Source organism: Salarias fasciatus, chromosome 11, assembly GCF_902148845.1.
Source record: "Salarias fasciatus chromosome 11, fSalaFa1.1, whole genome shotgun sequence".
Taxonomy (NCBI): domain Eukaryota; kingdom Metazoa; phylum Chordata; class Actinopteri; order Blenniiformes; family Blenniidae; genus Salarias; species Salarias fasciatus.
The window spans coordinates 33,799,027-33,811,169 of NC_043755.1; the positions used below are offsets into that span (position 1 = coordinate 33,799,027).

Consider the following 12,143-nt stretch of genomic DNA (forward strand, 5'->3'; position numbering starts at 1 on the left):
AAAAACATGGAGAAAGATCTGTTGATGAAAAAGACGTGGCGTCTTGATGATGGCCGGGGGTTGTTAGTCAAATTTAAGAGTGGTGGAGTATCGCCACACGTCGATCTATACAGCTATGAAACCACGCCTGAGGTCTACCATCTGAAAATCTACCAGAGAGACAGATATGATATTATATGTCAAGCCGAAAGATTTATGGCCCCCCAATAAACCCCTCCCCTCGCCACTTGTGGACCATTTGTCCACCGTATGTCCACTGCGCATTTATCCCCCCCCCCCCCAAACTTCCTTCCGTCTGAGGTCTTTTGAAGTTCAGACAGACGGTTAGAGGGGGGTGAATTTAATTGTACTTAGAGATGGCGGAGAAACGTGTTATGAAGAGGTTATATTACAAGCCGAGTCATCCTGGTAGTTTCGGCGGGGTAGAAAGAAAGAAAGTTAGGGTGGAAGATGTGAAAGACTTTTTATCATCTCAAGACTCCGATACTCTGCATAAACCGGCGAGGATACATTTTCCAAGGAACAGAGTTTTTGTTACAAGACCTCTCAAACAGTTTCAGGCAGACCTTTGCGATAGGAAGACGGGCTCACCTTTGAGCGTAGTTGAAAGATTTAACCGAACGCTAAAGACTAGAATTTCACTGCTAAGAACACTAGACGGTGCGTGGAAGTCCTACCAGACTTAGTAAAAAGCTATAACAACACTCACCACAGCAGTATAAAAATGCGCGGTTGATGTGACGAAGGGCCTTCAAGTGTTTCACAATCTGTACGGTACGCCTACACCACGAGACAAGCGAAAAAAATAAATAAAGACAGGATTTAAGGTCGGCGATGTTGTCAGAATATCCAAGTTGCGAGGGGTCTTCGATAAAAAAATACGAACAGAGTTTCACGGATGAAGTATTTACGGTGTCAGAATGCATTGTGCGTACTCTGCGAATATAAACTCAAAGATTATGACGGCGAAGTGATCGAAGGTTCATTCTGTGAGCCGGAGCTGCAGAAAGGGAAAATAATAGACTCATTAACATTTAACTCATTAACATTTTTCAATCATACAATTTTCAAACAGTCTGTTAGATTATTACATTTTACTACAAACAGATATGTCCGGGTGTCTGTAGCACTTTAGATGGTTATATGACCTTTTTAAAGCTCTCCAGAGGTGAACCTAAAAATTATGATCTAAACAAGAAACTCAGGTTTTATCTTAACATATAAAGCAAATAATCAAAAGTACTACTATTTGTGACCTGAAGATAACCAAATCTGCTCCTAACTTGAAATTTTAAGTTACTGCTCTCAAAACTCTGAAACATGTCGTGTCCTTTGTGATAAGCATCGTGAAATTCTCTGATGTTTCCCAGTTAACGTGATCACTGGAAAACCTTCAATCCACCCAAGTTCTAATATATAGATCTGAAAATACAACTCAAAAGGAAGGAAGGTTTTTAAAAAAGTGTATAAAATACAAGAAAAGGTATAAATGAATAGTAAAATCATTCAAAGACAGAGTCTCATTCTAAAATATTCAAAATAAAGCCACACAAACTTAATCAGGAAGCGTAGACACGCACTTGAATAAAAAACAGAATAACTGGTTGATAATTTTCACAAACTCAAATTCAATTTTCTGTATAAGAGACAATAATGATGATGTTGTCGATGTACGCCAAACAAAACCGAGTCAGCAGGTCATGTCAGCTTTGAAAGCTGCTGTCTCACAGCTGCAGCGTAGACGGTTGGACTGTCCGAAAAAAAAAAAAAAAACAACGTTAATCTTGTAAAGCGATATTGTTGTCACAGAAGGTGAAACTAAACAAATCCTATGTATTCCTGTGTACAGCAGAATACAAATACAAACTGTGTACCATTTCGCTCTGGCTGGTATTGATACTAAGATAGCATTAACATCTGGTACAACCGCAGTTAAAGGAATGACGCTGAAATTATTTATTTTCCTCGGGTCCTGTGCAAATCTGTACTTCTTTGTTCCTGGTTTCAAAAATGGGGTTTATGGGTGTGGTGTTTGGAGACAGACATGACACTCCTCGTTTCAGCAATGATTGAACCACTGGTCTGATCCCCAGTTCTTTTTCCTTTGATAAGGGCTACTGTTTAACACAAACAGGATATTTCACATAGTTAATTGTTGCTTGATAAGGCTCCACAGCCAGCAATCCTACATGATTTGCAAATACAGATTTTCTTCTCCTTTCTAACAAATCCACAGAAACATTACCAAAGAACCAATTATGACAAGCCCATGTAAGGGCAGCATTATATCAGAACAAAGAAAGAACAAAATAAAGTGCTTAGTTTAAGAAACAAATATAAACATCAGCTTTACGTTAGCTTTTCCTGTAGCAATTTCTTTTCTGAACAGTCTCAACCAGCTGCACAAGAAAACAGAATATCAGCTCAATATACATTTTCTCACTCTTTTTGCTACTCTGACAGACAGTAATCACTCCGTGCTGCAGTTTGCGCCGCTGTTTTAGGTGGTGTAAAGATTAGTTGTGCGTCAACTCTTGCCTGTATCGGTTATAGCACTCCCTACATATAACGTGACTCTGTAGCTCGTCTGATACTTTAAAACTGAACAATCTCTGAATTACTGAGCCAGTGTTTTTTTTTTCTTTTACTGAATGGTATTTTTATTGGGGTGTTGTTTGGGACACACATGGCACAATGACTCCTCGTTTCAGCATTGATTGAACCACTGGTCTGATCACCATTTCTTTTTCCTCTGATCAGGGATACTGTTTTAACAAACAGGATATTCGCATAGTTAATTGTTGCTTGATAAGGTTCCATATCCAGCAGTCCTACATGATTTGCGTGCTGCGTCCACAATTTAGATGGAGCAGACGCTCAAACTGACGGAGGTTGTAACAACACATCCAGCTGAATGAACTTCTGCTTTCGTTGTATTTTGCAGGATTTTAATGAACAAAAATGCAAAGTGTCCTCATCATACGACCAAACAATAACATTTTAGTTGCTATCTTCATCATCTGGTTGTCTATGAAGAAACCGGTAACAAATGTCAAGCATTTTAGTCCCCGTACTGTCCCAGTGATCACTTGTAACTGCACTTTGAAGTTTTTACGATGGGTTAGGTGTTGAGGAGATGAGTAGGAGCAAGACAGACGGATAGAGGGGGGTGAATTTTATTGTGCTTAGAGATGGCAGAAAAGCGTGCCACCATGAAGAAAGTCAGTGGAAGATGTGAAAGATTTTATCATCTCAAGACACCTGTACTCTGCAAAACCGGCCAGGGTACATTTTCCAAGGAACAGAGTTTTGTTACAAGACCTCTCAAACAGTTTCAGGCAGACCTTTGCGATAGGAAGACGGGCTCACCTTTCCTCCTCTCCTCTCTTTCATCCTCTGGTTGTCTATGAAGAAACTGGTAACAAATGTCAAGCATTTTAGCTACTGCTGTCAAAACTGTTACCGGTCGAGAGAGATGGCTGGAAATTTCAACATGTGTTTGTGATTTAGAAATGTTTTCATTTTTAGGAAAAAGATATGCTATCAAAATTAAGATTATATAGAATTTGTGCTCCAGAGTGAGTAACAGTAAAACATCCCAAACATACATCAGATGGTAGGACAGTATTTCCCTGTTTGGCAGAAAGCAGCCTCTGTTTTTCTAAATGTTGATGTGGTGACTTGACTGTTCACAATAGAGGGAATCAGAACATTCAAGCAGACCAGTAGATAAACCATTCTCGGACAGAGTAGAAAGTCCACAAATACTGTTTGTCTCTCCAGAGGGACTGATGTTATTATTAAAAGATGTGCACGGAAACATTGAACCATTCATCTGTGGAGTTACAAATGATCATTGGGACAGTAGCTAAAATGCTTGACATTTGTTACCAGTTTCTTCATAGACAACCAGAGGATGAAAGAGAGGAGAGGAGGAAAGGTGAGCCCGTCTTCCTATCGCAAAGGTCTGCCTGAAACTGTTTGAGAGGTCTTGTAACAAAAACTCTGTTCCTTGGAAAATGTACCCTAGTTGGTTTATGCAGAGTACAGGTGTCTTGAGATGATAAAAATCTTTCACATCTTCCACCCTAACTTTCTTCATGGTGGCACGCTTTTCTGCCATCTCTAAGCACAATATAAATTCACCCCCCTCTATCCGTCTGTCTTGCTCCTACTCATCTCCTCAACACCTAACCCATCGTAAAAACTTCAAAGTGCAGTTACAAGTGATCACTGGGACAGTACGGGGACTAAAATGCTTGACATTTGTTACCGGTTTCTTCATAGACAACCAGATGATGAAGATAGCAACTAAAATGTTATTGTTTGGTCGTATGATGAGGACACTTTGCATTTTTGTTCATTAAAATCCTGCAAAATACAACGAAAGCAGAAGTTCATTCAGCTGGATGTGTTGTTACAACCTCCGTCAGTTTGAGCGTCTGCTCCATCTAAATTGTGGACACAGCACGCAAATCATGTAGGACTGCTGGATATGGAACCTTATCAAGCAACAATTAACTATGCGGAATATCCTGTTTGTTAAAACAGTATCCCTGATCAGAGGAAAAAGAAATGGTGATCAGACCAGTGGTTCAATCAATGCTGAAACGAGGAGTCATTGTGCCATGTGTGTCCCAAACAACACCCCAATAAAAATACCATTCAGTAAAAGAAAAAAAAAAACACTGGCTCAGTAATTCAGACATTGTTCAGTTTTAAAGTATCAGATGAGCTACAGAGTCACGTTATATGTAGGGAGTGCTATAAACCAGATACAGGCAAGAGTTGACGCACAACTAATCTTTACACCACCTAAAACAGCGGCGCAAACTGCAGCACGGAGTGATTACTGTCTGTCAGAGTAGCAAAAGAGTGAGAAAATGTATATTGAGCTGATATTCTGTTTTCTTGTGCAGCTGGTTGAGACTGTTCAGAAAAGAAATTGCTACAGGAAAAGCTAACGTAAAGCTGATGTTTATATTTGTTTCTTAAACTAAGCACTTTATTTTGTTCTTTCTTTGTCTTATATAATGCTGCCCTTACATGGGCTTGTCATATTTGTTCTTTGGTAATGTTTCTGTGGATTTGTTAGAAAGGAGAAGAAAATCTGTATTTGCAAATCATGTAGGATTGCTGGCTGTGGAGCCTTATCAAGCAACAATTAACTATGCGAAATATCCTGTTTGTTAAACAGTATCTCTATCAAAGGAAAAAGAACTGGGGATCAGACCAGTGGTTCAATCATTGCTGAAACGAGGAGTGTCATGTCTGTCTCCAAACACCACACCGATAAACCCCATTTTTGAAACCAGGAACAAAGAAGTACAGATTTGCACAGGACCCGAGGAAAAATAAATAAATTTCAGCGTCATTCCTTTAACTGCGGTTGTACCAGATGTTAATGCTATCTTAGTATCAATACCAGCCAGAGCGAAATGGTACACAGTTGTGTATTTGTATTCTGCTGTACACAGGAATACATAGGATTTGTTTAGTTTCACCTTCTGTGACCAACAATATCGCTTTACAAGATTAACGTTGTTTTTTTTTTTTTTTTTGGACAGTCCAAACGTCTACGCTGCAGCTGTGAGACAGCAGCTTTCAAAGCTGACATGACCTGCTGACTCGGTTTTGTTTGGCGTACATCGACAACATCATTATTGTCTCTTATACAGAAAATTGAATTTGAGTTTGTGAAAATTATCAACCAGTTATTCTGTTTTTATTCAAGTGCGTGTCTACGCTTCCTGATTAAGTTTGTGTGGCTTTATTTTGAATATTTTAGAATGAGACTCTGTCTTTGAATGATTTTACTATTCATTTATACCTTTTCTTGTATTTTATACACTTTTTTAAAAACCTTCCTCCTTTTGAGTTGTATTTTCAGATCTATATATTAGAACTTGGGTGGATGTGAAGGTTTTCCAGTGATCACGTTAACTGGGAAACATCAGAGAATTTCACGATGCTTATCACAAAGGACACGACATGTTTCAGAGTTTTGAGAGCAGTAACTTAAAATTTCAAGTTAGGAGCAGATTTGGTTATCTTCAGGTCACAAATAGTACTTTTGATTATTTGCTTTATATGTTAAGATAAAACCTGAGTTTCTTGTTTAGATCATAATTTTTAGGTTCACCTCTGGAGAGCTTTAAAAAGGTCATATAACCATCTAAAGTGCTACAGACACCCGGACATATCTGTTTGTAGTAAAATGTAATATCTAACAGACTGTTTGAAAATTGTATGATTGAAAAATGTTAATGAGTTAAATGTTAATGAGTCTATTTTTTCCCTTTCTGCAGCTCCGGCTCACAGAATGAACCTTCGATCACTTCGCCGTCATAATCTTTGAGTTTATATACGCAGAGTACGCACAATGCATTCTGACACCGTAAATACTTCATCCGTGAAACTCTGTTCGTATTTTTTTATCGAAGACCCCTCGCAACTTGGATATTCTGACATCGCCGACCTTAAATCCTGTCTTTATTTTTTTTTTTTCGCTTGTCTCGTGGTGTAGGCGTACCGTACAGATTGTGAAACACTTGAAGGCCCTTCGTCACATCAACCGGGCGCATTTTTATACTGCTGTGGTGAGTGTTATTATAGCTTTTTACTAAGTCTGGTAGGACTTCCACGCACCGTCTAGTGTTCTTAGCAGTGAAATTCTAGTCTTTAGCGTTCGGTTAAATCTTTCAACTACGCTCAAAGGTGAGCCCGTTTCCTATCGCAAAGGTCTGCCTGAAACTGTTTGAGAGGTCTTGTAACAAAAACTCTGTTCCTTGGAAAATGTATCCTCGCCGGTTTATGCAGAGTATCGGAGTCTTGAGATGATAAAAAGTCTTTCACATCTTCCACCCTAACTTTCTTTCTTTCTACCCCGCCGAAACTACCAGGATGACTCGGCTTGTAAATAACCTCTTCATAACACGTTTCTCCGCCATCTCTAAGTACAAATAAATTCACCCCCCTCTAACCGTCTGTCTGAACTTCAAAAGACCTCAGACGGAAGGAAGTTTGGGGGGGGGGGGGGGGGATAAATGCGCAGTGGACATACGGTGGACAAATGGTCCACAAGTGGCGAGGGGAGGGGTTTATTGGGGGGCCATAAATCTTTCGGCTTGACATATAATATCATATCTGTCTCTCTGGTAGATTTTCAGATGGTAGACCTCAGGCGTGGTTTCATAGCTGTATAGATCGACGTGTGGCGATACTCCACCACTCTTAAATTTGACTACAACCCCCGGCCATCATCAAGACGCCACGTCTTTTTCATCAACAGATCTTTCTCCATGTTTTTTCCCTGCCGAGTAACGATTCCACTGCTATGATCACACTTATGTGAAACATTTTATATACAGTACAGTACAATGCACGCCCACTTTCCCCGTCTCACATCTGTTTCTCATATTACTACATCTGGTTCTCATCAGCCTTCAGCCCGCAACATACATGGCAACCTTGTGTTTTAGTAAATTTCCCGCTCTTTTCCTCATGATCACACCCGTAGGGTATGAGCTCACTCAGGAAGGCGGGCCTTAATGTAAACAGACATCGGTATGCACATTATTAATCACATCTGGTTCTCATCAGCCTTCAGCCCGCAACATACAATGGCAACCTTGTGACAGGCTAACTTTCCCGCTCTTTTTCTGCTGGCACTGACACGTGATATTTACATTACTACATCTGGTTCTCATCATCATCCCTCAGCCTGACATATGAAACTTTCCCTCCAAAAAAAAAAAAAAAGCCCGCGATTCTTACCTCCCTGAACTCCCACTCAAAGAGAACCCTGCTCTCTGGATGGAAGTTCAACACATTCATGCAGACGACAGAGCAGCCAGTACACATCTACAATATAGCATATGCAAATCTTGACTCACTCTTACGCCTATGGAAAGACAGAACCCCTTTTTTAAATTTCCCGCCTTTTACTCAGACATGACCTCATTCCGGAAGAATGGTGGGGGCGGGGCGAGGGCGGGGGCAGGCGGGGGGTGCTGGGGGCGGGACTTTTATTTTTCAGGTATTTTTTTTTGATGATTAAATTTATATGACGTCATACCATTTTGACAGAAAGTATATCCTTTATTCTCTCTCGTACTGATTGCACAACGTCAACGAATGACGCATGTGCGCATTTGATGCGCCGGCACGTCAATGGAGTCCTGAGTGTTAAGCAGTGCTGCCAACAGTCCCGGCCTTGCTGGTAAATTCAACTATCATTTTGTCTCCGTTGGAGAAAACCTCTCTTTGTCAGATCAGCCAACCCCTTTCAAACTGAAACCTGAGACCTGAACTTTCAAACTTTTTTTCCGACCTGATCTGTTTCTTCCTGAAGCCAACTCTCATCACCAACATGAAAAGTGCCAACTCTGCTGGATCTGATCAAATCTCTGCCAAAATCCTGAGCAGTATCATCGGTGTTATTGCTGAGCCTCTGACTTACTGCATCAACCTGTCTCCATTCTCTGGAGTTAAGCCACAATCGACCCAGTATTGGCAAGATAGCGAGATCAGAGAGCTAATCTTGATTCGTGGGGAAGAGGAGATTCGTCCACAGGTATTGTGGACTGTGTTCAGCTGCATTGTTTACTTTCGCTGTGCTCCTTCGGCTGATGATGTCATCAGTGTGGGACATGTTGAGACTGAATTTGAAATGATAAAAGGATGCTTGAAACCTCTAAGTCTCAGCACAGGTTCTTTTATTCGATTAAAGAAGATGATCAGACAGAGGAGAAGGTCTGAAGCTAGCAATCAAATCAAAATACAGAACGTCCCGGACCGCCGCCCTGCGAGAACTGATCTCAGTCAGAGCCCCGGGCAGAATGGTGCCTGACCGATTTCATACAAGGGGTTTTATTCCCTGTCTTTGCCCAGTGAGGGAGGAGTGTCTTCCACTTCCTCCTTGGGTTTTATGACCAGAGCAGACAGATACCAGACCTTCTTCCCATTTCACTGTGGCAATTTTAATGGCTTGGCTTATCATGACAGGCCGTTCCACAAGTTGAGATATTTGGACTTCTTCACCTCTTAAGGCACTTAGGCAACAGTAAGTGTAGTGTCTGTTAATCCTCTGACCAGATCTTTCTCCAAGGCTGTGGTTTGACATTGTTTATAGCTCACTCAAAAGGTTAAACTAAAGTGACCTTTCAAATATGCACAAGGCACAAGAGCAGAGTGGTGAAATCACAGTTTAGTCATATAAATGGAATAGAAATATACAGCAGACACCATCAGCATGGGAAAATGCCACCACACAGCTCGCCAGCGGGCGATTAGACCCAGGTCTGCAGGCGGTGGGCAAGGAGTCAGTTGCCGATTGTTAGCGGGTCGACCGGTGTTTTTTAAACAGTTTCAGTGGGAAAGGGGTATAAGTTGACTTCAGGGATCACTTTGCTCTGGATTGTTTTGAATAAATCAACACACCAACCATGGAGTTGATCAGCTGGTCTCTGAACACAATTGGTACAATCATTGCAACGACGAGCGCAGGTGGGGGTCCCTCCTGCTCGGACGGGCCTTGGGCAGCTCAGCATGCGATCGAGGCCCAGGCTACGTACAGAGGTCATGTGCCTGGCGCCCCTGTCCGTGGAGGCCGTGGAAGATGTCTCTATATATTTGGATTTATTGATTTGAGAGACGCAAACCGGATGTCATCAGCGGAAGCGTTGAAGTGTCTGAAGAGTTGAGGAGGAAGGTCAAACGGCTCCTTCCACATCAAAACAAGGTACCAGCTGATTGCGACTTCACCCTCCTGGAATTCAAAACAACCTGAAAGATTCAATGCCAAAGGATTGCTTATCTATATCCTCCGTCTCTCCCACCTGCCTCCCTCCGGACTGCTTCAGTCAAGGTCGTTTCCACGGCAACGACCATCTGCGAACTGTGACTGGAACTCTAAAGAAGTTGAGTCTACATGCAGACACAAACACTTGGACTCATGAATGATCTTGGAGCTTTTTCACGCTCTGCTCTTCTTGTTTTTCGTCTGTGGGAAAAACTAAAAAGGCAGAGGGACAGGATTTTAAACCGTTGCGTCTCAGTGTGTTACCAATGGTTTTCTTGGTGACTGTGGTCCATCTGTGTTGAGATCATTAACCAGCTCCTCCCGAGTCGTTCTCGACTGATCTCGAACCTTTGTCGTGATCAGTGAGACCCACCAAGTGATATCTTGCATGGAGCCCCCAGCCGAGGTCGCCTGACAGTCATGTTGTTCTCCCACTTCCGAACAATAGCACCAGCAGTCGTCACCTTCTCATCCAGCTTCTGGGGAAATGTCCCAGGAAAAGAAAACATCGGGACACGCTGAAGGTTGCAGAGTTTGCAAGATTCCAAAAATAAAAGTGGGTGGACTGAACCGGATAAAAGGAGACGTACTGTGTAGAGTTCAGTTCACAGACTGGTTGTGGACTCCAAGTTTTGTTTTTGTTCAAGAATAAAACTCTTTTTTGCATCCAGCTTTTCAAGAACTCTCATCTGCTTGTTGTTTCACGTCTCTGATTGGTCACCTGAAGAGTGGTATGTTTGGTGCTAAATGCTGGTGAAGAATTCCACACCTACATCCGGCCCAGGGCTTTAAGCTCACCAGGACTTCCACGACACCATGGAGAGGAATCCCATGGATCACAGATCAATCGTGACCCGCTGCAACCCTTTAAAGTACTGCCTTTTTTCTTTTTAGACCACAATACAAAGGCAAACATCAAGTCTAAAAAGCAGCTTAGTTGTTGTAAACAATGAGGACAACTTGTTGTTGAAATGAAAAGAAGAACTAAATCCTGCTCAGGGCTGCAGTCTGCGGTGAGAGATCTGGACATTTAGACACATTGTTGAATTGTAATTGAATCTTGACAGGTCGTATCATGATTCATCTGATAATCGATGTGACAGCACACCTTTTATCCACACTCTGCACTGTCGACTGTAGACTGAGGCCCGAGCTTGCTGCTAATGTTTATCAGTCACGCTTTCATTGTGTTTAGCATGTAGCATCACCGCTGTGTGAGCCCTGAATCTCTTTAGCATGGAGCATCGTTTTAACTGTTGGTCCAAATGTCTCTGCTGATTAAGTTGCTGCCGTTGTACCAGCTGTCTTTGTCCCCCTTCAGTATAATCCACAGTCTTTCCCTCTGTTAATATGAAGTCGTCTCCTAACCGCGGACATCGCTCGTCTCACGCCCTCATTACTGACCGACTGACGTCACGTAACGCTCACCGGACCTCTTTACGAGCACGAGGGCTCTGTGCAGTATCGGCCCTGACACCGGTGTCGGTATCGGTGCGTCCGGCCTCTGATCGTGTGAGACGCCTCATGCTGCTGTGCTTGATTCCGCAGTGACGCCAACGCTCCTGACTCCGGTGAAGTACTGCAGGCGCACATGTCGGAGCCTCGGAGCTCTACTGCTTCACCTGCCAGCAGTTCACCTGTAAGGATGCCAGCTGACCGCACACAGGAGCCACAGGTACCGTCACGGTGCAGTACACAGGCGTACAGACAGAGGGCGGTGCGGCGTTCTCCCAGAGCGATGGCATGAAGCTCCGACAGGAGCCTTTCACCTCATGACCAGGAGCAGTGACGTGAAGCAATCTGTCCTCCCTTCTTCTCCCGGCAGCTACGAGTTTGTGCCCAAAGCCCTGGTGGTCGTGAGGAAACAGCTGGAGGCCTGCGTCCAGCCCGTGATGGCTCGGAAAGACACTCTGAAACACACGATGCGGGACATGGAAACCAGGTAGAAGATGGAGGACGTGCCACTCGTCCACTCATTAGATCCCAGGAGGATCTCCAGAGTTCTGATGCAAAGGATGAAAACTAGTCTGAAAATGGTGCAAATATCAAGTCCTGAAAATACCTGGCACTTCCATACATGGACGACGGAATTGAAATAAATTATTTGTTCCTGGCGTCACTTCTGCCGGTTCTCCTGGAAGAACGGTGATGGCCTCAACCCTCTCTGATCTCTGCTGTGTCCAGGTTGGAGTTCATTCAGGGGAATAAAACACTCCTGAGGAAGAACCTGACCACGTGTTACTTCGCCGTGGTTCAGAGTCTCAAGAACAGGGTGTCCAAAATCTTTCAGGACGTGCTGGTGAGAGTTTACACTCGTTTCTTTCATGTGTGTGTTGTATGT

The 12,143-nt window shown here is 42.8% G+C and overlaps 1 protein-coding gene and 1 long non-coding RNA gene across 2 annotated transcripts in view; both read left to right on the plus strand.

Moving 5' to 3' along the window:
* Positions 1 to 11,445, plus strand: part of LOC115397271 (E3 ubiquitin-protein ligase TRIM71-like) — a 31,851-nt gene extending 20,406 nt beyond the window's left edge. Inside the window, exon 4 of the mRNA XM_030103501.1 lies at positions 11,351 to 11,445. Within this exon, the coding sequence (XP_029959361.1) occupies positions 11,351 to 11,445 (95 nt within the window). The remainder of the gene's footprint in view (positions 1 to 11,350) is intronic.
* A 4-nt stretch (positions 11,446 to 11,449) lies between these two features.
* Positions 11,450 to 12,102, plus strand: LOC115396189 (uncharacterized). The gene is made up of 3 exons (XR_003932357.1): positions 11,450 to 11,477; positions 11,628 to 11,744; positions 11,987 to 12,102. It is a non-coding gene; the product is annotated as an uncharacterized LOC115396189 (long non-coding RNA).
* Positions 12,103 to 12,143: the final 41 nt, after the last annotated feature.